Genomic DNA, 27,178 nt, shown 5'->3' on the forward strand with positions numbered 1-27,178 from the left:
TTGAGCAACATATGCTCATCTGCTCACTCCCCACTCTTCCTAGTGATCACTGATCAAGAGAGGGTGTCACTGGTCATCAGGGGGCTTCATTGGTCATCAGGAGATTTGAGGTGTCCATGGGAGGGGGTGAGCAGACCTTGTTCTGGGAGATGGGGCACCGACGCAAGAGGACTAAAGCAGACCCAAAGGAGGGACAAGTGGCTCCAGAAAGACTGGGGGTAAAAGGAGGGTGATGTAGTCACGCTGTGTTCATGGATCAAAGTGTAACGAGTTTGGGAGGAATTGTATGGAGGAGCTGAGAGAGAGCAGAGGGAGGGTACTGGGGCTGCTTGGCAGCATGAGGATCTTCATCCTTTAGGACTTTGAGGCAGATGATGAGAGAGGGTGGCGAAGCCCACAGGGGTGCAGGACATGGTGCGCATGGCATGGAGCTGGGGAAGCTTCCCAGCACTTTGAGGTGACCACTGCCAGGCAGAGACAGATCCAAGCAGTCCATGCTGAGCATGAGAACAAGGACACAGACACACAGAGTGTAGCTTCGCTGAGGGATTTATTGATCATCAGAGGGTGTCATTGATCATCAGGGTCTTCACTGGTCATCAGAAGGCAACTCTGGTCATCAGAGGTCTTCAGAGGGCAACACTGGTCATCAGAGGGCAGCAATGGTCATCAGAGGATGTCAGAGGGCATCACTGGAAAGAAGAAGCCTTGTCCCTGCAGGGTTTGTCCCCAAGGACTTAGGGCAGGAGAAGGACTGGCAGCAGCCAAGAGATCCAGCGCAGGATGTGGGTCCCATGGGGACAGAAGCCATAGCCCCTGTCTCAGCTGCATGGTGACTCTGGGCCATCCATAGGGCACCCTGAGCCTGCCCCCTCCAGATCTGTTCCTCTGCACATCGCTGTAGACTGCAAGGGAAGGGCTGGAGGTGAGAGTGCCCAGGTCCCCCTGGAACAGGTCAGGGACAGTCCCCTCCATACCATCAATTCCCAGCACCTGATGCCCAGTCCTCAGGGCTCCAGATACAGCCAGGGTCCCCTAAGTCCCCTGTGGGGTTGTAAGCATCCCTGTGCTGCTCACCTAGACATGTAAATCCAGGGCCACACGTCTCACGCGCGGGGGATTCTCCTCTGTCCTGCTGAGCACATCCTGGGGAAAAAGGGGTCGTTAGGGACACACAGAGGGTATGGGGAGAATGGAACACACTGGGAGCAATAAGACGCAGTGGGACACCCTGAAGGTGCAGGGACCCATTGTGGGCACAAGAACAGCATGGCCAAGGCACGGTCCTGTAGCCAGCTCAGCCCCAACTGCCCCCCATTGCCTCCTTCCCCTGACCATTGCCCTCCCACATCTGGAGGGAGCCCAACAGAGGCTTTGGGGCGGCAGGAGTGTCTCCAAGTCTCAGGGGAACTGAGAACAGCAAGACATCCCAGCCCCATCCTTGCCCCAGGGTCACCCAACTCACCAATCCAGGAAGGGCAACAGCAACAGGTGGTGGCGCCTGGGGAAGAAGAGCCATGAGGCAGCAATGAGGGAACTGTGAGTCTGGGGGATCACAGGGTGACCCCATCCAAGCAGCCTGGTTGGTCCCAGGGCTGCCCCCAACCTCATGGTTGCCAAGGTCTTTGTGCACCTCTGCCCATGGAGGAGCCCAGGGCTGGGGCTGGGCATAAGGACAGAGCAGGGATTTGGGGGGCCCAAAGGAGGGGAATAGGGGTGCCAAGAGTCTTGGGGGTGCTAAACAGAGAGGAACAGAGAATGAGGGAAAATGAAACACAAGGGATTGGGGACCTAAAGAGATGAGAATTGAGTTGCCAATTAAAGGAGATCTGTTGGTGCAAAAAGCATGGGATGTGGGGACCCAAAGAGAGGGCATTTGGAACAGCCAAGGAAAGGGATTTGGGGGAGCCAGAGAAAAGATGACTAGGGTGCAAATGGAAGAAATTTGGATGTGCCAAATATAGGGGCAGCCTCTGCCAGGCAGGGACAGACCCCACCCGCTCCTTCAGAGCTCCCTGCAGGGCCATCCTTGGGCACAATCAGCATGGCTGCCCAGGCACTCACCACAGCAACTTCGGAGTCTGGCACTTGCACAAGTGACTGTGGGGAGAGGAGTAGGAGAGAGAGTGAGAGATTGCGTCGGGGATCCCCAGTAGCCAATCACCTCCAGCCCCAGCCCACATCCCCCACAGATGCTTCACCTGAGCTTCCACTGTGCAGCACAGGGCAGCAAGGAGCATCACGAGGCTGAGCACAGCTGCCTTCATGTTCCTCTGTGCTCTGGGAGCTGGGTGAGGCTGCAGGAGGCAAGGTCTGCATTTATCCTCCCTGAGCCCCTCCCACTCCCCAGATGCCCCTGGGCTTGGCAGACTCCCCTGACATGGACTGAGCCCAGCATGCAGCCGTCCCTTTCCTTGGCCCCAGGAAACATGAGGAAGCCAGGGATCAGAGGAAGAACACTGAGTGCTGGGATCCTGATGGCATTGAGCCCAAAGCCTTCAGGTCCCAGCACTCAGCACACACGGCCTTTCTTTCCCCCAGGACCACCCAGAGATAATGCTGTCCTCATATCATGTCTTTGTCCAAGGACTCATCCCTGAGTTCTGTCCTGTCCTGTGAGACTACAAGGTGTGAGGCTGATTCTTCTTGGGAACTAGGATACAGCATTTGGGGACACTGGGAGGTGAGAGGGTAATAGGGACATGGGTAGTGAGGAACTTATGGAGATATTTGGAAGGCAAGGGGACACAGGGATATGAGGACATGAAGATATGAGAACATCATGTGATACGAACACATCATGGGAACATGAGTATGTCACGACAGTTTGGGGAAGTCATGGAGATATGGGAAAATGGGGACGTGCAACCAAATGGGAACTTCTTGGTGACAGGGATCTGGAAGTTTGTAGGTGGGGCCATCATGGCCAGGCTGGATGTAGCTCTGGGCAGCCTGGTCTGGTGATTGGTGACCCTGCACATAGCAGGGTGATTGAAACTAGATGATCATTATGGTACGTTTAACTCAGGCCATTCTATGATTCTGTGTGGGCAGTGGGGACAGTTGGGTGATGGGGAAACATACACACAGGAAGGTTGGCAGTGTTCACTCAGTGCCTTTGTCATCATGCTGGAGATCAGGAGTGAATAACAGAACTTGGCTATGGCTGATTGGTTTCCTCCTCATTTATTGCTTCAAAACCCAAAGACCATGCCTTTTAGAATCATGGAATCTCAAAATCATGGAGTACCTGAACCATGGAATCACAGACTAGAATCAGCAAGTCATGGAATCACAGAGCCATGAAATCACAGCACCATAGAACTATAGAATCATGGCATCATTCACGTGGGACAAGACCACTTAAGTCACGTCAGGAGATGTGTCGTGTATTTTCTGCTGTCTTTACATAGCCAAGAGCAGAAGTCCCCACGTTACATCCAGATATCTGCATTGCATGTCTGAGATGGCAGTAGTGCTGCCTCTGTCCATGAGGACAGTTTGCCATTAGGACACGCAGGCACGGAATCCAAGGCTGGGGGTGAAAACTGGCTGAAGGTACCTGAATAAGTTCTGAAGTCACTGGGTTGTGTGCCTGAGCTTCAGCAGAACAAAGGTGTCCTACGGGTTTTGTTCCCATGATGGTCCAGCCTCCTGTCATGGCTTCAAAGAAAGTGAATGTTGTTGTATCTGGATGAAAGGAAAGAAATAATAGAGAGCTGATAAATGGCTTAGAACTGCAAACAACTCAAGGATTCTACAAGGAAACATGATATGCCAATTTGAAGTGCTTCATCTGACAGAACAGCCAGCTGGTCACAGCTTTCACGGGGCATTTCCCATAAACAGGAGAGCTGCTGTGGACAATCTCTGAGAAGAACGCTTGAATGTTTACGTTGGAAGTTGCCCAGAGAGCAGCCAGCTGGAAGAGTTTCCTTTGGGCTGCTTCTGCTCTGTGCAGTATTTGTCAGAGCTGATCAGTGCTGCCTCATTCACTACACTTAAATGTAACGTGGCATTATCCCTACTCTGGGGTTCTTTTGGAAAGAACCAGCCAATTGCCCGTGCTGCCATCAGTGAGGAATCTTGACTGAGGTGAGGTACAGGCTGTCTTTGAGATCAGTGTAAAGTAGGTGGATGACATTTGATAGCAATTAGATGTGAAAGGTTCTCCTTGGGAAAACCCCTCGGCTGGTTTGATATCTAAAAAGAAACACCCAGGCTTTTGTAACAGTCAAACACTGAACAAGTGAAATGTGACATGGTTGGAGTTCTCAGGTTGCTCAGCCAACAGCCTCCCCTGCAGTGATTTCCCCATCACAGCATCATTTAGGTTAGAAATTACCTCTCAGGTCTCTAACTGTTAACTCAGAGCTGTATCTGTGACACGTCACCTGATCTGTGCTATGGCACCCTGCTGGGCACTGAACTTGTGGTGCTGGGGAACAGGTGTAGGGACTTCCATGGCAAAGCATGTTCTTGGCTGGGCTTGATGACCTTAGAGGTCTTCTCGTACCTAGATGATTCTGGGATTCTAGGACTTTCAGGTTCCATCACGATAGTAGGATTCTCATATTTGATGTTGTTTCTCCAATTGTAGATTTCTAGGATTCTAGAGCTGCAGGAGTGTAGAAATTCCAGCACGTAGGATTCTTGCTTTGTAGGATTCTGGATTTTTCCTTTTCTTAGGTTTGTAGGATGGTAGGACTCCGTTTCTTAGATTCCTAGATTTCAATGGGTCGCTATGCCCGGGCCCTGGTGGCCGTCTTTTTATCTCGGGGTGCGGCCCCAATGTTCCGGGCTCTGTACCGCTGTGTCAGAGAGCTGCCGCTGCGAGGAGAGCAGTAGCAGCTGTCAGCTGCTCCCTGAGGAGATCCTTTGCTTCTGCATGGAATGTGAACCTTCCAACCAACTTCCCATTACGTGTTGCTGCCATGTGACAGATGACAGCAGAGAGGCAGTCTGACAGAATGGCATCTGACATGGAAGTGCACATGAAGCAAAGGTGTGCCACTGAATTCCTCCAAGCAGAAAAAGGCTGCACTCGTTACGATTCAACAATGTTTGCTGAATGCTTCTGGAGACCAAACAGTTCATGTGAGCAGAGTGTGTCAGTGGGAGGTGTTTTTCAGCAGTGGTAATGGCTTAGAACTGCAAACAACTCAAGGATTCTACAAGGAAACATGATATGCCAATTTGAAGTGTTTCATCTGACAGAACAGCCAGCTGGTCACAGCTTTCACAGGGCATTTCCCATAAAAAGGAGAGCCCTCGTCTGGACTGATGACATCTAAAAAGAAGCAGGCTTTTGTAACAGTCAGATACTGAACAAGTGAAATGTGATGTGGTCTGAGTTCTCAGGCTGCTTAACATACAGCCTCCACTGCAGTGATCTCCCCACCATGGCATCATTTAGGTTAGAAATGACCTCTCAGGTCAACCAACTGTTAACTCAGATAAGAGCTGCTTCAGAAATAATGCCTCATCTTATGTGACACGGACCGTAACATCAAAGGCGGATGTTGGAGATGTGACTGTAGAGGATGAACCTTCCCAACAACATGTCATTACGTGTTGCTGCCGGGTGACAGTTGTCAGCAGATGGGCAGCCTGACAGAATGGCATCTGACATAGAAGTGCATATGAAGCAAAAGTGTGCCATTCAATAACAACAAGTGTAAAAAAGTTACATTTGTTGACACTGACCAATATTTGCTGAATGTTTCTGGAGACCAAACAGTGGATGTGAGCAGAGCTAGGCAGAGCGAGGTGTGTTTCAGCAGTGGTAATGGTGGGTCACCTTCTCTGGTGGAGATGCATATAAGCAGGGCATGTAGGCTCCTCTTCCTTACCCTCACTCTCCGATCTCTGTTCTCCAGGATTCTCCTGACCTCATGTCAGTCATCTCATTAGGGGCAGCTTTCTACCTACATCCCTATGTTCCGGAATGTCTCCTGTAGGACCTATCAGAGCTTTGTGCACAGTTCCTCTTCCACATACCATCCAGGAGGCAGTGACCACCTCTCTGTACAAAATGGAAGAAGCCCTGGAGGAAGCTTGGACAATTCTGACATGATAACCCATATCCAAGAACTTGTCCAGTGCAGGGTCTCTCAGGGAATGAGGAAGAAGGAATCTGACAACCAACGTACAAACCAGCTGCTGCTGCTGGACACTCAGAGGCACTGACGATGTGAGCCTGAAAACACAGACCCCACCCAGGAGCCCAGGGATGGCCCGTCAGCTGTTGCAGGCTGATTGCACAGACGGATGAACAGCTGTGTGATTCCTGCTGGACTGTGGGCTTCTGAGAACATCAGACCTTGACAGCTCCAGAAACGTCTCACAAGAAGGAGGATGGACAGAGTCACTGCATGACCTTTATTATGTTATGGTTCACAGAGAGCCTGTTTCACTGTATGCAGAGTGTCTGGGCTAAACTACAAAGGTACAAGCTGAATAGGAAATGATTTGAGTAATTACTTTGTAATGAAAATCACTATAGTATTACTTCTAAAATAATAAGAATAAATTACACAGATAAATTGGCACAAAACAAACAAAAAGGAGAGTTTGATTCAGTAAAAAAAATTCAGTTCACTGCTTTTGAAATACATTTGGTCATCACTTTCCTCACTGCATCCTTGACCTCCCTGCTCCTCATGCTGTAGATGAGGGGGTTCAATGCTGGAGGAACCACTGAGTACAGAAGTGCCACCGTCAGGTCCATGGATGGAGAGGAGATGGAGTGGGGCTTCAGGTAGGCATAAAAGTCAGTGCTGACAAATAGGGAGACCACGGCCAGGTGAGGAAGGCATGTGGAGAAGGCTTTGTGCCGTCCCTGCTCAGAGGGCATCCTCAGCACAGCCATGAAGATCTGCACGTAGGACACAACTATGAAAACAAAGCACCCAAAGGCTAAACTTACACTAAAAATGAGAAACACAACTTCCCTGAGGTAGGAGCCAGAGCAAGAGAGTTTGAGGATTTGGGGGATTTCACAGAAAAACTGGTTCACAACATTGCCTTGGCAGAGAGGCAGTGAGAATGTACTGGCAGTGTGCAGCAGGGAATGAAGAACCCCAGTGCCCCAGGCAGCTGCTGCCATGGTGGCACAAGCTCTGCTGTCCATCAAGGTCCCGTAGTGCAGGGGCTTGCAGATGGCAACGTAGCGGTCATAGGACATGATGGTGAGAAGGGAAAACTCTGCTGAGATGAAGAAGACAAAGAAAAAGAGCTGTGCAGCACATCCTGTATAGGAGATGGCTCTGGTGTCCCAGAGGGCGTTGGCCATGGCTTTGGGGAGAGTGGTGGAGATGCAGCCCAGGTCGAGGAGGGCCAGGTTGAAGAGGAAGAAGTACATGGGGGTGTGCAGGCGGCGGTCGCAGGCTACGGCTGTGCTGATGAGGCCGTTGCCCAGGAGGGCAGCCAGGTAGATGCCCAGGAAGAGACAGAAGTGCAGGAGCTGCAGCTGCCATGTGTCTGCCAGTGCCAGGAGGAGGAACTCACTGGTGGAGCTCCTGTTGGGCATCTGCTGTTGTTGTGCTTGGAGTCCTGCTCAGAGACCAGAAGGTAATGACAAGTCCAGACCATTTTCAGAGACATTCCTCCTGCTATACTATATAAGTTTTCCTTTTGCTTAGGAAAATAATTATTTAACTCCATAACTTGTGTTTACTTACATGAGCTTCACCATCCCTTAAGGAGTAGAATACTGGGGAGCTCTTATTTTCTTCTCATTTCCTAATCATACCCCAACCTCCTGGGTATTTTCCTCTTTACTGCAGCTGCTCTTCGAGACCCCAGCCCTAGCCTCTGTGCACTTCAGTTTGTCTTAGAGAAATCTGCCTGTTTGCAGGACAGTGAACTATTAATGCCAGCAGAAAACAACTATAACTTTTGCTTTAGGTAGGTGAGGCTGAAAGCACAGCCTGTGTGACTGTTCAAAAAACAGCCAATTGATTGGAGATATATTTGGGAGTCTCCGAGCTGTGTTCAAAGTTGACAGCCCCTCTTAGATTTCTTCCCCCAATCCTTTCTGCTTTCACTCAGAACAAGAAATGGAAAATCCCTGCCTTGGCTCTCCTCTTGCAAAGTACCCTTACCAACATTCAGTTGTGCAGTGGAGTTGTGATCCCCCTGCCCCAAGCAGCAGCAGCACAAGCCCTGCTGGGGGGCTCCTCCCCCCACCCGTCTCCCCGCAGCGCCCTGGGCAGCTCCCCGGGCAGGCTGAGTGCTGAGCCTGGCAGGCAGCAGAGTCCCATACCCGGCACACAGCCCCTGGGGCACAGCAGGGACCCTGCTCTGCAGGACAGCCCTGGGCACCTGCAGCCCCGGCTGCACAGCCTGCAGCCGTGCTGGGACACGCAGTGCCTCAGGGCTGTGCTTTCATAGTGCAGAATGGAAACCCTCAGCTAAAGCAGAAAGCTTTTTCCACAAGAAAGAAACTTGCAGTGCCTGCAGCCAGATCTGCTATGGGATGTCTCAGTTTTAGTTAGCCCTATAGGAACACAAGCTGCATGGTCTGCAGTGAGACTTACCGTATCATGGCATGTGAGCTCTCCTGTCCCGAGCTCACAGTCTGCTCACGCTGTACTCATCCTCTCTCCCCTTTCTCTCCTCTCCTTCTGTCAGCTGCAGGCTGTGTTGTGCACAAGATCTGCTCCTGGGCACAGCTGTCTCTCTGCAGCACTGCCCACTTGTATGAGCTCCCAGTGTCCCAGTAGCCTGGCCCAGCTCAGCACACTTGAGGATTTGAGTTTCTCTTCCTCACTGCTTCCCCTGGAGATATCCCTGGGGCTCCAGGGCTGAAAGCTCCTGGTAGGCAGCAACTATGGCCATACCAGGTATGCAGGAGTCCACTGGGTTCCATCTACTGCGGAAATACAAGCATACACTCGGCCCTATGTGAGAAGATCTGTGGGATCCTCCCATTTAGAAGATTCGGGCATTCAACACAGGATCACAAAATCACAGAATCGCAGAATCACAGAATCACAGAATGACCCGGGTTGGAAAGGATCTCAAGGATCATGAAGCTCCAACCTTCCTGCTTGGCAGGGCCACCAAACTTACACCTTTACTAGATCAGGTTGCCCAGGGCCCCGTCCAACCTGGCCTTGAACACCACCAGGGACGGGGCATCCACAACCTCCCTGGCAGCCTGTTCCAAGACCTAACCACTCTCCTAGTAAAGAACTTCCCCCTAACATCCAACCTAAATCTTCCCTCTTTCAACTTAAAACCATGTCCCCTTGCCCTGCTATTATCAGCCCTTTCAAAGAGTTTACTCCCCTCCTGGTTCCAGGTTCCCTAGAATACTAGATACTGAAAGGTTGCAATGAGGTTACCCAGCAGCCTTCTTTTCCCCAGGTTGAACAAGCCCAGCTCCCTCAGCTTGTCTTCACAGGGACATGCTCCAGCCCCCTGATTATCTTCGTGGCCCTCCTCTGGACCCTTTCCAAGAGCTCTACGTCTTTCTTGTACTGAGGGCTCCATACCTGAACACAGTACTCCAGATGGGGCCTCACAAGAGCAGAGAGGGACAATCACCTCCCTATCCCTGCTGGCCACTCCTCTCCTGATGGACCCCAGGATACCATTTGCTTTCCAAGCTGCAAGAGCACACTGCTGGCTCATGTTAAGTTTCTCATTCATCAAGACACCCAGGTCCTTCTCTGCTGAGCTGATCTGAAGGACTACTCCCAGTCTGTACAGATGCCCGGGGTTCTTACGGCCCAAGTGCAAAACCTTGCACTTTGGCATGTTGAACCTCACTAAGTTCACCCAGGCCCACCTTTCAAGTTTGTCAAGGTCCCTCTGAATGGCACCCCTTCCTTCCTCCATGTCAACCTTCCCACTCAGCTTGGTGTCATCAGCAAACTTGCTTAGGGTGCACTCAATTCCATCATTGATGTAGCTGATATAGATGTTAAAGAGCACCAGTCCCAAGACAGACCCCTGGGGGATTCCACTTGTTACCGGCCTCCACCTGGACATTGATCACCATCCCTTGTCTGTGGCCTTTCAAATGATTTCTTATCCATTGAGTGGTTCACCCATCAAATCCACATCCCTCCAATTTGGAGATGAGGATGTAGTGGGGGACCATGTCAAAGGCTTTGCTCAAGTCCAGGTAAATGACATCAGTTGTCTTCCCTTCATCAATCAATACCTTCACTCCATCATAGAAGGCCACAAAATTGGTTAAGCATGACCTTCCCCTTGTGAAGCCGTGCTGGCTGTCTCAGATTGCATGCTCATTCCTCATGTGATTAATCATGTTGTCCAGGAGGATCTGTTCCATGATCTTCCCAGGCACAGAGGTGAGACTCACCAGCCTGTAGTTCCCTAGGTCCTCCTTGCTCCCCTTCTTGTATATGGGAGTGATGTGACCCTTCCTCCAGTCATCTGGAACCTCATCTGACAGCCACAACTTCTCAAATACGATGGAGAGCGTCTCGGCAACCACCTCAGCCAGCTCCTTCAGAACCCTGGGATAAACGCTGCCTGGCCCCATAGGCTTGTGCTCATTCAGTCTCATGAGGCACTATCGGACTTGCTCTGCCCTTACAGTGGGGAGGTATTCACCTCCCTGGTCCCCAAATAGAGGTTTGGGGATGCAGGGCTCAGGGACGTGAGAAAAACTAGAATCCTGCCCGCCAGTGAAGACCGAGGCAAAGAACTCATTCACTAGCTCAGCTTTCTCTTCATCCTTTGAAACCAGTTCTCCTTTTAGATTTATCAAAGAAGGTACACCCGTTTTGTCCTGTCTCTTCTGGCCAATGTACCTGTAGAATGTCTCCTTATTGTTTTTCACATCCCTCACCAAGTTCAGTTCTGCCTGTGCCTTGGCTTTCCTGATTCCACATCTGCAAGTCTGGACAGCATCCCTGTATTCTTCCCAGGTGACATGGCCTTGTTTCCAGAGCTGGTATGTCCCTTTTTTTGCCCTCACCTCACTCAGCAGGTCCTTGCCAAGCCATGCTGGTTTCCTACCTCATGTGCCCACTTTCTTATTCAGAGGGATGGAGACCTCTTGTGCTTTCAGGAGGGCATTCTTGAAGAGTATCCAGCTCTCCTCAAAATCCTTGTCTTTAAGGACAGAGCTCCAGGGGATCTTGGCCCTTGATCCATTGAGTAGCTTGAAGTCTGCTCTTCTGAAGTTCAGAATCCTGCCCCCACTCTTTGCCAGGCCCACATCCCTCAAGATCACAAACTTGACCAGGGCATGGTCGCTGCAGCCCAGGCTGCCTCCAACCATAACGCGTTTGATGATCTCCTCCACATTGGTGAGCAGCAGGTCCATCAACGCTTCACCTCTGTTCGGTCTGTTCAATATCTGGACCAAAAAGTTACCATCAATGGATTCCATGAGCCTTCTGGAGCTCTTGCAGCTTGCCCTGTGGTCTTTCCAATAGACGTCCGGATGGTTTAAGTCCCCCACCAGGACGAGAGTCCATGAGCATGAAGCCCCCTGCATCTGGAGCAAGAAAACCTCATCTACAGCCTTGCCTTGGTCAGGTGGCCTGTAGTATTCCACTAGCACCAGCTGACCTTTATTAGTCCCATCTTTAATTCTAACCCGCAGGCCCTCAACCTGTTTCTGACTGTTTCTCAGAGGGAGCTCCTCACAGTCTATCCACTTGTCACGGGTTACTTAGATTTACCTAGGGCCGTGACAGGGGAAGCCACCCTGTAGGGCCCCTGGAGCCCGGAAAGGAGGGGGAAAAGGGAAATGGGATAAAAACAGCGGCAGTCTAAGGAGGAAAAACTTATTTCACTAAATATGATATCGGAATACAAGATAACACAATATAATATAATTGAGGTTAATAAATCGAACGAAACAGAGAGAGAGAGTCCCCGAAAACTGACAGGCCTACTGGGAACTCTAGGCGACACAGCTGGAATGCTTCTCACTCTCCGGTCAGGGATGAGTCACGGGACCAGGACGCTATATGATCTTTCCAGGCTGGAGTGCTCTCTCTCTCAGACTCTTGGAGGGTGGGAAGCGTTCCAGCCGTGTCGCCTAGAGTTCCCAGTAGGCCTCTCGGTTTTCGGGGACACATGAGGAACAGGGAGATCAAGCACGCTCTCAGGAAGGTGTTGCAATAAGCACTATTCCAGCTTCCATAAAATGGACAACTTCCTCATAGGATTCCCAGTGATGGTTCTTCATGTTTTATGCATCTTTGATTGTTTGATTATGTGAGATATAGCAACGTGCAAAAAAATGTTATTGAACTTATAAATAAAAATGTATTACACTTATTTCCTACCTAATTTCCATTTTTTCACTCCAAGAGCTCATGTAAACATGTATCCAGATTCCCCGAATACGTTAAAGTATACCTAAAAAGGTTTCAAAATAGACTTTTACTTAGCTTTTCTTTTTTCCTACTTTGTCTGGATTTGGGGAGGTACAGCCACAGACAGCAGCTCAACGTGCTCTTTTCATTTCTGATCTCTACACCACCACAGTGCTTTCAAGCCCTCTCATTTGTGCAGTCCTGATGGTCTTGTGTGTCTCACGACAGTCCTGTTGCCTCTACAGCAGCAATCCAGGGCTGCAGTCAGTAGCCGGCAATACGAACGGCTGTGTCAGAGCTGGTCTCCTTGCTGGCACTGCCATAACAAGAGGGCTCCTTTAGAGAAGGACCAGAGAACTGGAGGGAGGCCTCTTGCAAAGCTGGTGCAAGGAATATACCTCAGGAGCTGCTCCCTGAGAAAACCTTGAGATCTTCTGGTGCTCTTCAGTGTGTGACCAGATCAGATTGAATAGTCACAAGGAGATCTGTAAGTGTCTCAGGGCAGTGCTGTGGTTTAAGGTTTATGGGTTGAGACAAAGAGAAAAAGAAAAGGATAATAATTATGACAAATGTATTTATACATATATAATATATTTAGTGTATTTTCACACATATACAACATATGCAGTTGCAAACATATATGAACTAATCCCTATGCGCATCTGTTTGCAAGTCCAGGACTAGTTGCAGGGGTTTTAACAGCCACAGGGTTCACTGTAGGAGCTGAAGTGGCTGTTGGGCTGTTGCAGGAGTTGAAGTGACCTCAGAGCTCATTGCCAGAGCTGAAACCACCACAGGACCTGTGACTATGTTGGAGCAGCCACTGGGCTCATTGGAGGGGTTGGAGTGACCACAGGGCTGTACTTCCTCCCTTGGGAGGAATTTGTACCATTTTCTTATTACCATACTTGGAACAGCTACAGGACCCGTAGCAGGAGTGACTGCAGAGCTCATTATGAGGGATGGAGTGACAGTGGGATCTGTCCCAGAGCTTGGAGCAACTGCAGGACGTGTAGCAAAACCTTGGAGCTGCTGCAGGGTCTGTGCCAGGAGTTGCAGAGGTTGCAGCACTGTCAGCAGATCCAGCTCTCTGGATCTGGCACACTGCAGTCATGTGTGTTTCTTGGGGGCTACCAGAGCCACAGCAGACCTGCCCCCAATATTCTACCAGTTTCTCAGGATCCTGCAGTTGCTCGGAGATGAAGTTCCAAAGCCCTGGGTGTGCCCACCGCTCCAGGCAGCTGCCCAGACCGTCCCACACCCTCTGCCATGCAGAGCCTTCTCACCTTGGGGCAGATCTCTCAGTGATATTCCTGAATAATTGTTTAACCTCAATCCTAGAATCATAGAATCACCAAGGCTGGAAAAGGCCTGAAAGATCATCCAGTCCAACCGTTCACCTATTACCAATAGCTCCCACTAAACCATGTCCCTCAACACAATATCCCGTACACCTCCGGACTCACAGAGAAGACAATGTAAATTGTGTAATTCCTAATCATATGAACAATATTACTTCCAAAACCCAAAGATGACCGCAGAGCTGAATGTGCACAAAACTTCACTTTGTCAGCTGCCAAATTTATCGTGGTACAAACTGAGGTCAAACAGCATAGCAAAATAAATACCCTAATCCAGCAACCAAGCACCAAGTAAGGAGCTGTGCAGTGAAGCTTCATGAGAAGACTCAACAAGCTCCACAAATAGGGAAACAATTAGCATCATGGCTTGCACTTTTCCAACTCCCACAAAGCCCTGAGTTATCTCACTCTGGACAGATGTGCTGCTATCTCAACCCTTGGAGCCTCACATCAGGCACCAAAATGACTGTGGTTGCTGAACCCAACATGTGGCTCAGCAGCACACAGTGCTTGGTGCACTTCCCCATTCCCTGTGGGATGGGGAAGAGAATTGAGAAAAAAAAGTACAGCTTGTGGGTTGTAACAAAGCAATTTACTAAGAGAGATAAAAGAAGAGGAGTAATAGTTATCACTATATATCCGTTGATATGGAATCGTATGTAACAACTGATGCACAAGCACTTGCTCAGCACCACCAGACTGATGCTCAGCTGGGCCCTGGGCAGTGAAGAGACTGAGATGAACTCCCACCCCTTTCAATACAATTTCTGCTTGCTGTCAGCTGATAGAGAACGTCCCTTTGGCCACTTTCAGTCAGCTGTCCTCACTCTGTTCCCTCCCAGCTCCATGTGCCCTTTACTGACCATGGCCATGGCTCCGTACAACACTGCTTAGCAGCAGCTGTAAACATCAGAGTGTTATCAATGATTTTCTCCTAGAACCAAAACACTGCACCATAGCAGGCAGTCTGAAGAAAAAAAATTCATCTGAGCTGTAACTCAGATTCCTGCCTGTCCCCTCTTCTTGTTCTTCCTGATCAGGAAGCAAGGAACAGAATCTGCTGCTCTTCTTTTTGAAACCTTTCCATCAGTATTCAGGTGGCTCCTCTGCCATCCCCGGGCAGAGCTCAGTGCACTCTCACAAATGGCAGCAGCCTTTCTTCATCTTCATTGCCTAATCATAATGAAGAGTCTGTACCTACTTTGCTACATTTCAGAGGTGGGAACCATCCCACCATGTCTCTGTGAGACAAACAAGACCCTAGGCCTGCAAAGGCACAGAGATTTGGAGTTCGCTGAGTGAATGTTTGTGGTCCTCTCATTAGTGTAAGGATTCTTCAGAAAGCATCCCCTTCCAGAAGCATGCTTTGATTTAGCCTGTCTGGGTCTTGCATCTACACTGTGGTACTGATGTTCAGGGCCTTGCTCAGAATCAGCAGCCTGCATGAAAAGAAAAGCTCTGTGGTTTTCTCTTGATTTGTCCCGTTTATTTCCCATGCTACCTGCACTGGTCTACAGGCACTTTAGGGCAGCAGTAGGTTGGGGTTACCCCCAGAGGGTACACAGTAATATTTAGGACGGGGTATTGGCAACAAGACTTTCTCTGAGGAATCCTCACACAATCCTATAGAACAACTCAGAGGCTTTCCATTCAATCTCCAACAGCAACAACATCCCTCAGCCCTTCTCTGTCACATCCAATTCCCCACCCTTCCCCATTTGGACCTGGTTTAAAGCCCTTTAATCAATCAATGCAGGAGCATTTCAGATGGGGTCATGGAGGAGGCAGACTGCCATTCTTGGGGTGGCCATTTTCCCAGGAGGGCATGGTGGGAGGGCTTTGTCCCATCTGGTTCCACCAACACTTGCATCCACCCAGAAGAAGGCTGTGCCCTCTGTGTCCCACTTGAACTCTGCATGGAGCTTACAGTTGGCAGTGACATGGCTGAGAAGCTCTGGGCATGGATTAAGGGGCAGGGAAGTAATGTGCCTTCCTAACTTCCTCCCTTCATACCTTAGCAACTTCCTTGTAATCTCCCCAAGTATCCTGTCCCTTCTTCCAGAGGGCGTAGATTCTCTTTTTCTTCCTGAGTCTCAACAATTTTTCCCAGTTCATCTGCACTGGTCTTCTTCCCCTATGGCTCACCTTATGGCATTCAGGGACAGCTTGATCTCGTGCCTTTAAGATTTCCATCTTGAGGAGTGTCCAGGCTTCCTGGACTCCTTTACCCATAAGGAGCGACTCCCAAGGGACCCGTGATACAATTGTCCTGAACAGGTCAAAGTCCGCCCTCTAGAAGTTCAGGATAGTAGTTTTGCTAGTCACCCTTCTGACATCTCCAAGAATAGAGAATTCTACCATTTCATGGCCACTCTGCCCAAGACAGTCCCCAACCTTCTCAACTCCTACCAGTCCTTCACTGTTAGTGAAGAGCAGGTCTAGCAAGGAACCACCCCTGGTAGGACTTCATACCAGCTGCGTAAGGAAGCTGTCTTGCATGCAATCTAGAAACCTCTTGGACTGATTCCTCTGCTCTTTATTATATTCCCAGCATATATCAGAGAAGTTGTAGTCTCCCAAGAAAATGAGTTCTGGCAATCTTGCGACTTCAGTAAGCTGCTCATAGAATGCCTCACCCATCAATTAGGCGGTTTATAAGAAACCTTTAGCAAGATGTCACACTTACAGGCCTTTCCCCCGATCCTTACAAACATGCACTTCATTCTGAAGCCCAAGCTCTTCAACATCAAAACTCTCTTTAATATAAAGGGCCACACCACCACCCTTCCTTCCTCCTCTATCCCTTCTGAAGAGCTTGTAACCATCCATCACAGCACTCCAGTCATGGCAGTGGTCCCACCATGGGTCAGTAATAGCAACTAGGTCATGGTTTGTCAGATGCACAGTTGCTTCCAGCTCCTCCTGCTTGTTGACCAAGCTGCGTGCATTGGTGTAGACGCACTTCAGCTGAGGCATCTGCCTCTCTCCCAGCTCAAGAAGCGTTCCCCTAGGCTCATCTCTGGTGAGCCTTGTTTTGTCCCCTCCCCCATCGTAGCTAGTTTAAAGCTCTTTCCATAAGCCCTGCTACCTTCTGTGCTAGGATTCATTTTCCCCTTTGAGACAGTTGGGTTCCATTCATGGATAACAGGCCATGGGCCAAGTAAACTGTCCTGTGATCAAAGAAACCAAAATTTCTGGCTCAATACCCGTCTCTGGGACAACTGTTCATTGCTTTGCTTTCCCGGCCTGCTGCGTGTCCCTCACTGCCACTGAAGGTATAGAACAAAAAATCACTTGATCTCCCACTCTGTGAACTAAATGGCCTAAAGTCCTGAAATCTCTTTTCATAGTTTGTAGTCTTATCTAAGAAATTTCATTACTGCCCACATAAACTATGAGTAGTGGAAAATAATCAGTGGACCTAACCAGCATTGGGAGTTTCCTCATTATGTCCCTGACCTGCAGCCAAGAAGGCAGCAGACTTCCTGACAACTCGGGTCCAGTCTGCAAATGGGGCCCTCTATTCCTCTGAGAAGGGAGTCACCCACCACGGCCACCCTTCTTTCTTTCATGGCAGAGAAAGTCACAAGGCTTGGTAGTGACTGCCTTGCATTAGGTTCCCTCCTAGGCAGATCCTCCATTGCCTCCCCATTCTTATCTCCTTCAGATTTCAGTGTCAAACCTGTTGCTTAGAAGGAGCAGGGTTAGAGGGCTAGGCAGGCATGGGGGGGCTCCTGTGACGTTGAGTTGGGACTCTCTTCCAACCCTCCTCATCAGTCAGGTCTGTCTGACTGTGACAGGGCAGGGAGTCAACCACTTTTCTGGGGGTATCTGCGTGGCAGCCTTCCCTCGGTGATGCCAGCAAGTCACTCCACCAGCCCATCTCCCGATCACACACCCTGATGGTAAATTGTGAGTAAAACCTTGAGTAAGGTGAGAGTTCACCTAGACAAAAGTATGAGTAGAAACATGGACTGACGTGAGGGTAAACCCAGAGTAAACCCAGGATCCCATCCATTGGGCATGCACAGCCTCTGAGGGCAACTTTTTCCAGTGTTGCTGTGTAAAAATATAGGTTCCTCACATCTAACCTATGTCTCCCCTTTTTAATTTAAATCCATTTCCATTTGTCCTGTTATCAACAGACCATCTCATCCTTATTCTAGCGTTAGGCATCTCATCCTCAGATGGAAACCCTGGGGCTGAATTGGGATCAGTTTTTCAAAGAACCACGGGAGCTACAAGTTCACCTAGCTGAGTTCAGATGTGCACAGTGAGGTTTCTGTGTGTGAGTCCCTCATCTGAATCCTTGGTTTTTATTCCACAGGGACTGCACTGCTCGTACACAGTCTCTCAGTGATGCCCAAGGTGCCTTGGGTGATCCTAGTTTTGTGCTAGTGCTTGTAAACTGTGACGGAAAATCTATGAGATAGACACCTCCTTCTGGAGCATCAGCTGAGGGCCAGAAGGGAGGTATTCTTGGCCATCCTAAATACCACTGCAGCCCCGTGCTTAGGGCACCCATTGTGTCTTTTGCACCTGACCCCATGGAGTACGTAGTGATATTCAGCTTATCAAAACGATGAGCTCAGAACAGAAGAGGCAGATTTTCCTCTCTGCTCCATCTGTGGCATAGTCTGGATTTCAAGGCATTGCAAAGCTATGGCACATCTACGTTCTTGCACTGATGACACTTTAGCATGCTCTGGGCTCGCATTTCAATGGCATCTAATAAATCTAGGGTCATACCTGTTGACAGGAAGCTGGCAAATGTTGTCACATTGTAAGGAAGAACAAGAAAGATGACACGGGCAACTATGGACCTGTCAGTCTCACTACAGTGCTTGGTAAAATTATGGAGAAAATGATGGTGGGAGTTATGGAAAAACAACTGAAGGACAGGTCACAGACAACACAAGATACAGAGGGGAAGGTCCTATTTAATTTCAGGTCTTTTTATGACACCTTTATCCATTGAGCTGAACAAGGGAAGGCAGTTGATGTGATCCTTGAGTATTTCAGTAGAGATTTTGATACTATTTCTCCAGCACCCTTCTGGACAGAAATTCCTGCATACAGCTAGACAGAAACAGAACGTGGTGTGTTGTAATACAAGAAGAATTTTACGCCTTGAGATAAGGAGTTCACAGAGCAGCAGCTGCGGAGCAGGATAAACAGCATGAGAACAAAGGACATCTCTAGGAAAAGAATGAATGGCTCGTGGCTTTGAAGGGGGGTTATAGGGTTGTTATTGCAGTAGCTTTCCTCCAATTAGCGTGTGTGATTTTTGGACACCCTTGTCTGTCTCCTTTAAAATCATGGCTTTTCGGGCAATAAATTGATGCAGCTATATGTAACTATATTGGTGTTTGTCTGTTTGTCCCAGCACGCTGACATTTTGCCTTTCAGGTTCACCAGCAGTGGTGGGTGAGCAGTTGGCCAGTAGTTCTGTCCCAAAGAATTATAGTCAGTGGGTTCCATCAGGCTGGTAGATGGTCACTTCCAGAGTTCCCCAGGGTTCCATTTTAGGGCCACTTTCCTTTCATGTTTATGCAGATGACTTGCATGCAGGACTAGAAGATGTTCTGAGCAAGTTTGCTGATGAGACCAGATGAGGAGGTGCTGTTGCCTTGACTGAGGATGGAGAGGACTTGCAGAGAGATGTGGACAAGTCAGAGAAGTGGGTACCAGTTGGTACTAAGCACCAAGTGCATAAAGTATAACAAGAACAAGTGCCTGATTGTGCACCTGGGTAGGGGCAACCCTGGACATGCACACTGACTGGATATGGGACACTGGAGAGGAGTCTGACTGAAAAGGATTGGGGGTCCTGCTCAACATAAAATTTTAAGTGAGTCAGCAGTGTGCCCAGCCAGCCAAGAAGGCCAACAGTCCCCTAAAGTGCATCAAGCAATTTATTGCCAGCTGGGTGGGAGAAAGGATCATCCCTCTCTGCTCTGCATTGCTACAGCCTCACCTGGAGCACTGGGTGCACTTCTGGGCACCGCATAACATAAAGGACATAAAACTATGGGAGAGTGTGCACTGGAGGGCATTGGAACTGAGAGATATGAAGTTCAGAGTTTCACAGGGATTGACTGCTTGTTCAGACTGGGCCCTTCTCACATCCCACATCCTGTGATGAGACACAGGGCACATGTGGGATAGGAACTTAACAGCATCCTTGCACCACATGCAGAGCCTGGGATCTTCCGTTCCTATGTCTTTCACTTAACATCATATAGACTTCCAACTCACTGCCACAGGAAGTGCCCTGAGCCAACATGAGAGACAGGATCTCTCTACCACTGGTCTTGCAATCAGGGCTTGACCTGTCTGCTTCGTAAGGCAAAGGAGAGGTTTCTTTGCATGCCAGTGCCTTTGCCTGCCTGTAGTCATGGCTTCCAGTTATCTTCTCTAACTAGTCTGTTGGGAAGCTTACTTGGTAATGGCCCTCAGTGGGACCATTAATATTCCAAGAAACTTTGCTGTTACTTCTGACTTTGTCTTCTTGAGCACTTTGTGCAAACTTCTCTCTGCACTGGAGGTTGATGGACTCAGCACCAAATGCTCACTGGGGCCCATTATAACCTAAAGAGCCTCTTGTGCCTTGTACCTTCCTGTTCTCTTCTTCAGGTTTTCAGAACTTGTTCAGCAAAATGGAGACAGCTTAAAGAGCAAGTATCCAAAATACATTTATTGTCTATTTATTTATAGTTTGTTTTATACAAGAAGTTAAAGACGCACTTTGCAACTGATGTCAATCCAGGATGTCCCAATGAGTTCTGTACTGTTACTGTGTGGACAAAGTTCCTCCTCAACCTCCCCATCCCACTCCTACTCACACTGGCCCCATGGGACTTGCATCACTTTTCCTCACATCACTCTTCTCTTCTGCCATCACCCGCTCAGTGTTAAACCTCCTTTGTACCAACTCCCACTGGCTTTCCGCAGAGAACCAGCTGCACATGGAAAAAGAAAGAATTCACTTTATTTACGGCCAACAAACAGAAGGAAAGGTGATGCAATTGAATGAACAGTAAAACACAGTGATAACTGCATGCCATGTCCAAGCAGATTCTATTGAGGTTTATTTTTCATAGGGAATATTTGCACATGAAATGAGTTAGAAACAGATAGGATGGGATAGATAGAATCACGGCGAAGGAGTTGACAACAGACTTTTGAGGAATGGAGCAAATTTCAGTAATCTCCCTTGGATAGATCAGCCAGGGAGTTGGGAGGTATCAACTTAGAATTGAACAGGACTCATGAGTATTTCACACACTGAGACGGGTTAACACTTTCTTCTTGATTTCTATCTTTGTCTTCAACTCTTTTTTTCACTTTTACTGACATTAATGAACATCTTTCAGAATTCATGCTTTCTTTAAAGCATGAAAAAATGAAAGAGAGAAAGAGAAAAAAAAAGAAATAGAAATAGAAAAATGAAAAAAAAAGGATATGGAAAGGAAAAAGGAAAAAAAGGAAAAGGAAAAGGAAAAGGAAAAGGAAAAGGAAAAGGAAAAGGAAAAGGAGAAGAAAACGACATAGAAAAAGAAAAAGTAAGAGAAAAAGAAAAGATAGGAAGGGATAGATAGAATCACAGTGAAGGAGTTGACAACACAGTCCATCAGTCTTTGGCGAGATGGAGCAAATTTTAGTCATCCCCCTAAAAGTCAGAAATCAGACAGATAATTGGGAGGTATCTGACTGAACAATAAGAAAGGGATGGGGAAATCTGGCAGGCTGTGGCAGGAGCATGTGTCTAAATGGCCTGCTGAAAACATGCCTTTAACCACGACCATTTATTTAGGACAGCTGGAGACACCTGGAGGATGAGGGATCAAATAGGCAGCAGGGAAGAGCAGCGGTGGGCGCCGGGATTTAGTCACAGGGCAATGATGGCACTGGCATCGCTGTCTGTGTCTCTGTACCTGAAAGCATCTGAATTAAAGGGAAAAAAAAAAAAAACACAAAAAAAGACACAAAATCCCTACAAAGACTCATATTTACAACTAAAAATGGAACAAGACTCATGAGAATTTCTCATGTTGAAAAGGGTTAACACATTTTCATTGATTTCTATCTTTGTCTTCAATTCTTTGTTTCAGTTTTATTGACATATATGTTCATCTTTATAAGCTTACAGCCTCAAAATAAATAAATAAATACATAAATAAAATTAGATCCTTTTGTCTTTTGCACGTGGCCTGATGCCCCTTTCACCTTCACAATTCCCACCAGACCTTCCATGCTAAAGAGTATGAGATCCAGCAGAGCACCTCTCCTCTTTGGTTCCTCCACTGCTTGGTCAAGAAGCTGCCATCTGTGCTCTCCATGGATCTGCTGGATGGCACATGCCCTGCTGTGCTGTCCCTGCCGCAGATAATGGAGTGAAAAAGGCTCCCAAAGGGGACAATGGCCAGACAACATGAGACTCCCATCTGTCTGCAGAGGGCACCTTCCACTTGCTCTCCCTGATCAGGAAGCCAGGTACAGACACTGTTGGTCTCCTCTGTTTGCCATTTCCATTAGCTCTGACCTGTCTGCTCTTCCATCCCCAGGCAGAGCTCAGTGCACTCTCACAGAGGGCAGTCGCTCTTCCTTGTCTTCTCGCCCATCCATCCTAAAGTCTCTGTGTCCCCTTTGTGCTACAGTGCAGTTGTGGAAGCCATTCAGCTGTGTCCCATGGTCCAAACAGGAGCTCAGGCCAGCAGCTCTACCAAGATTTCTAGCTTCTTGTGCGTTGGTGTTTTCATTGGTGCAAAAATACAGGAGTAAACATCCTCATTGGAAAGCATCACTGGACTTAGCCGGACTGGAGAGCTCATCCATGGTATTAGTGTGCAGAAGGTGGCACACAGGCAATAGACCGATTGTGGGCCTTGGAGTTGACATAGCAACATGGTCACGCCATGGGCATGACTTTGCTGAAAGCCCTGTGCTGCACTTGCAGCTGCATGTGAATTCACCAGACAGCCGGTGCTATCCCCTCTCTGGCCCTCAGCTCATGCCCAGGAAGGAGCTGTCTATCTCAGGGATTTCCCACACGGTTTACAAGCACTGGCACACATCAGGAGCAGCCCAGGCACCTTGGGCATCACCCAGTGTCTGTGTGTGAGCAACTGCTTCCCTGCTGAAGGACCAAGGACTCAGAGCAGGAGCTCACATGCAGGCAACTCCTTGTGCACTTCTGAACTGAACCAGAGGAATCCCAATGATACTGTGTGTCCATGGGGAGCTGAATCCCATTTCAGCCCCAGGGTTTCCAATTAGGGATGAGACTCCTGCACTGCCTCAACTAAATCACTGCCCTGCACAGGGGAAGTCCACCTCTCTCTGTCCTTGCCTGTATGCCCATTTTGTTTCATCACAGGATCTCAGTTATCAGGTCTGGAATCAGTCACTGACCACTGTACATTTGGTGTTTAATTCATCAGATTTCAAAGTACAATCATGATGCTGTTGTTTTTCAGGATCTGTTGGCCAAGAGGACGCAGGGACATCTCAGGGGAGAATAGTGGGAAGGATAAAGTATGACATCCTCTGATGCTGAGCTGGGCCGGGCTCCTGGGACACAGGGAGCTCATAAAAGTGGGCAGAGCTGCAGAGAGACAGCTGTGCCCAGGAGCAGCTCTTGTGCACAGCACAGCCTGCAGGTGACAAAAGGAGAGAAGAGAAAGGGGAGAGAGCTTACAGGATGTGTGTGGGGTGAGTGGGCTGTGAGCTTGCTGCAGGAGCATTGCTCACAGACCATGACACGGTAAGTCTCACTGCAGACCGTGAGCTGCTTTTCATAGAGGGCTAACAATCTGGGACATCCCATAGCAGATCTGGATGCAGGCACTGCATGTTTCTTTACTGTGGAAAAAGCCTTCTGCTCCAGCAGAGGGCTTCCCTGCTTCAGTGTCAGAGCACAGCCCTGAGGGCTGCGTGTCCCAGCACGGCTGCAGGCTGTGCAGCCGGGGCTGCAGGCGGGTGCCCAGGGCTGTCCTGCAGAGCAGGGTCCCTGCTGTGCCCCAGGGGCTGTGTGCCGGGTATGGGACTCTGCCGCCTGCCAGGCTCAGCACTCAGCCTGCCCGGGGAGCTGCCCAGGGCGCTGCGGGGAGACGTGTGGTGGGAAGGAGCCCCCCGGCAGGGCTTGTGCTGCCACAGCTGCTGCCTGGGGCAGGGGGATCACAGATCCATTGCACAACTCTGTTTTCTAGGGCCCTTGGAAGAGGAGATCCAAGGCAGGGGATTCCCATTTCTTGTTCTGAGGCAAAACGAATTGGAGGCAGAAAGTAGCTGTCACACTTCTGAGAATTTTGCATCCGTCAGTTGCTTTTTTTGTGAACAGTCATACGTTTTGTGCTTCCAGTCTCCCATTTTTTGAAGGATGGAAACAATATTAATTATCATCATTTTCTGTAGGCATGAATAATTCACTTTAGCTGCAAACAGGCAGCTGTTTCTAACTGAAGTTGAATGGCACGGAGGCTGCTTTTGGGGCACTAAGAGCAGTTGGGGTAAAGATACGAGACAGGAAACAGATGAAAATACCCAGGGAGACAGGATAAGGTAAGAAAGTAAGAGGAATGGTTGGAGCTCCAAATGCTGCTTCTGCCTAAGGAATGCTGAACAAAATGAAATTAAATGCAAGTAATGGTGCTAAATGTACACTGTTGTAGGAGAATTAAAACATTTCATATTATTGCAGGAGGAATGTCTCTGAAAATTGTCTGGACTTGTCATTATCTTCTGCACTCTGAGCAGGAATCCAAGCACAACAACAGCAGATGCCCAACAGCAGCTCCATCAGCGAGTTCCTCCTGCTGCCGTTGGCAGACACGCGGCAGCTGCAGCTCCTGCACTTCTGGCTCTTCCTGGGCATCTACCTGGCTGCCCTCCTGGGCAACGGCCTCATCAGCACAGCCGTAGCCTGCGACCGCCGCCTGCACACCCCCATGTACTTCTTCCTCCTCAACCTGGCCCTCCTCGACCTGGGCTGCATCTCCACCACTCTCCCCAAAGCCTTGGCCAACACCCTCTGGGACACCAGGGCCATCTCCTACTCAGGATGTGCTGCACAGCTCTTTTTCTTTCTCTTCTTCCTCTCAGCAGAGTTGTCCCTTCTCACCATCATGTCCTATGATCGCTACGTTGCCATCTGCAAGCCCCTGCACTATGGGACCTTGATGGACAGCAGAGCTTGTGCCACCATGGCAGCAGCTGCCTGGGGCACTGGGGTTCTCTATTCCCTGCTGCACACTGCCAGTACGTTTTCACTGCCTCTCTGCCAAGGGAATGTTGTCAACCAGTTTTTCTGCGAAATCCCCCAGATCCTCAAACTCTCCTGCTCAGAATCAAATCTCATGGAAGTTGTGTTTCTCATTTTTAGTGCCAGTTTAGCCTTTGGGTGCTTTGTTTTCATAGTTGTGTCCTATGTGCAGATCTTCATGGCTGTGCTGAGGATGCCCTCTGAGCAGGGACGGCACAAAGCCTTCTCCACGTGCCTCCCTCACCTGGCTGTGGTCTCCCTATTTGTCAGCACTGGTGCTTTTGCCTACCTGAAGCCCCCGTCCATTTCCTCCCCACTCCTGGATCTGACAGTGGCACTTCTGTACGCAGTGGTTCCTCCAACACTGAACCCTATTATCTACAGCATGAGGAACAGGGAGATCAAGCACGCTCTCAGGAAGGTGTTGCAATAAGCACTATTCCAGCTACATTAAAATGCAAAACTTCCTCAATAGGATTCCCAGTGGTGGTTCTTTATGTTTTATGCATCTTTGTCTGTTTGATTATGTGAGATATAGGAATGTGCAAAAAAAAAATGTTATTGAACTTATAAATAAAAATGTATTTAAATTCTTTCCTACCTAATTTCCATTTTCTCACTCCAAGAACTCATGTAAACATGGAACCAGATTCCCTGAATATGTTATAAGATACCTAAAAAGCTTTCAAAATAGACTTACTTAGCTTTTCTTTCTTCCTACTTTGCCTGGATTTGGGGAGGTACAGGCACAGACAGCAGCACAAAGTGCTCTTTTCATTTCTGTGCTCTTTCCAGTCAGTAGCCGGCAATATGAACAGGTCTGTCAGAGCTGGTCTCCTTGCTGTCACTGCCATAACAAGAGGGCCCCTTCAGAGCAGGTCCAGAGAACTGGAGGCCTCTTCCAAAGCTGGTGTAAGGAATATACCTCAGGAGCTGCTCCCTGAGAAGACATCAAGATATTCTGATGCATTTCACTGACTGGCAGGGATAGTTTCAGAAGTCCCAAGGAGATCTGTAAGGGACTCAAGGCAGTGCTGAGGATTAGAATCTGTGGTTTAAGGTCAAGATAAAAAGAAAACGATTATAAATATGATATATGCATATATACTTATCTTATATATATAGTATATTTTCACATATATACAATATAGTTGCTAACATATGTGCATGCACTAATACATATCCATATCATACATAGATGATAATAGTTCATATGTATATCTGTTTGCAAGTCTAGGACCTGTTGCAGGGGCTTTAACAGCCCCAAGGTTCACTGTAGGAAATGGAGAGGCTGTTTTCCTATTGCAGGAGTTGGAGCAATTGCAGAGCTCATTGCCAGAGCTGAAATCAGCGCAGGACCTGTGACTGAAGTTGCAGCAGCCACTGTGCTCATAGGAGGGGTTGGAGGGACCACAGGGCTGTACCTCCTGGCACAGTGCACCTCCCTTGAGAGGAATTTGTTTCATTTTCTTATCACAATACATCGAACAGCTACAGGACCAGTAGCAGGAGTGACTGCAGAGCTCATTATGAGGGGTGAAGTGACAGTGGGATCTGTCCCAGAGCTTGGAGCAGCCACAGGATGTGTAGCAAAACCTTGGAGCTGCTGCAGGGTCTGTGCCATGAGTTGCAGACGCTGCAGCACTGTCAGCAGATCCAGCTCTCTGGATCTGGCACACTGCAGTCACGTGTGTTTCTTGGGCGTTACCAGGGCCACAGCAGACCTGCCCCCAATATTCTACCAGTTTCTCAGGATCCTGCAGTTGCTCGGAGATGAAGTTCCAAAGCCCTGGGGGTGCCCACCGCTCCAGGCAGCTGCCCAGACCATCCCACACCCCCTGCCATGCAGAGCCTTCTCACCTTGGGGCAGATCTCTCAGTGATATTCCTGAATAATTGTTTAACCTCAATCACCGAATCATAGAATCACCAAGGTTGGAAAAGGCCTAAAAGATCATGCAGTCCAACCATTCACCTATTACCTATAGCTCCCACTAAACCATGTCCCTCAACACAATATCCAGTCACTCCTTGAATACCCCTGGGCTCCCAGAGAAGACAATGTAAAATGTGTAATTCCTAATCATATCAACAATATTACTTCCGAAACCCAAAGATGACCGCAGAGCTGAATGTGCACAAAACTTCACTTTGTCAGCTGCCAATTTTATTGTGATACAAACCAAGGTCAAACAGCATAGCAAAATAAATACCCTAATCCAGCATCCCGTGTTGACAAATAAT

The 27,178-nt window shown here is 48.8% G+C and overlaps 1 protein-coding gene and 1 long non-coding RNA gene across 2 annotated transcripts; one reads left to right on the forward strand and one right to left on the reverse strand.

The window, feature by feature from the left end:
- Positions 1–605: 605 nt before the first annotated feature.
- Positions 606–2,334, reverse strand: LOC146757558 (uncharacterized). The gene is made up of 5 exons (XR_014936081.1): positions 2,202–2,334; positions 2,065–2,100; positions 1,466–1,501; positions 1,078–1,146; positions 606–692 (listed from the first exon to the last, which is right to left on the reverse strand). It is a non-coding gene; the product is annotated as an uncharacterized LOC146757558 (long non-coding RNA).
- Positions 2,335–24,453: 22,119 nt separating this feature from the next.
- On the forward strand, positions 24,454–25,368 carry LOC146757559 (olfactory receptor 14J1-like). Its single transcript, XM_085520683.1, has one exon. It carries the CDS (start codon positions 24,454–24,456, stop codon positions 25,366–25,368), a length of 915 nt encoding a protein of 304 aa, XP_085376809.1.
- The last annotated feature ends 1,810 nt before the right edge of the window (positions 25,369–27,178 follow it).

The sequence above is a fragment of the Coturnix japonica genome, chromosome 20 (genome assembly GCF_054131305.1).
Source record: "Coturnix japonica strain WE chromosome 20, WE-NBRP24, whole genome shotgun sequence".
Lineage (NCBI taxonomy): Eukaryota > Metazoa > Chordata > Aves > Galliformes > Phasianidae > Coturnix > Coturnix japonica.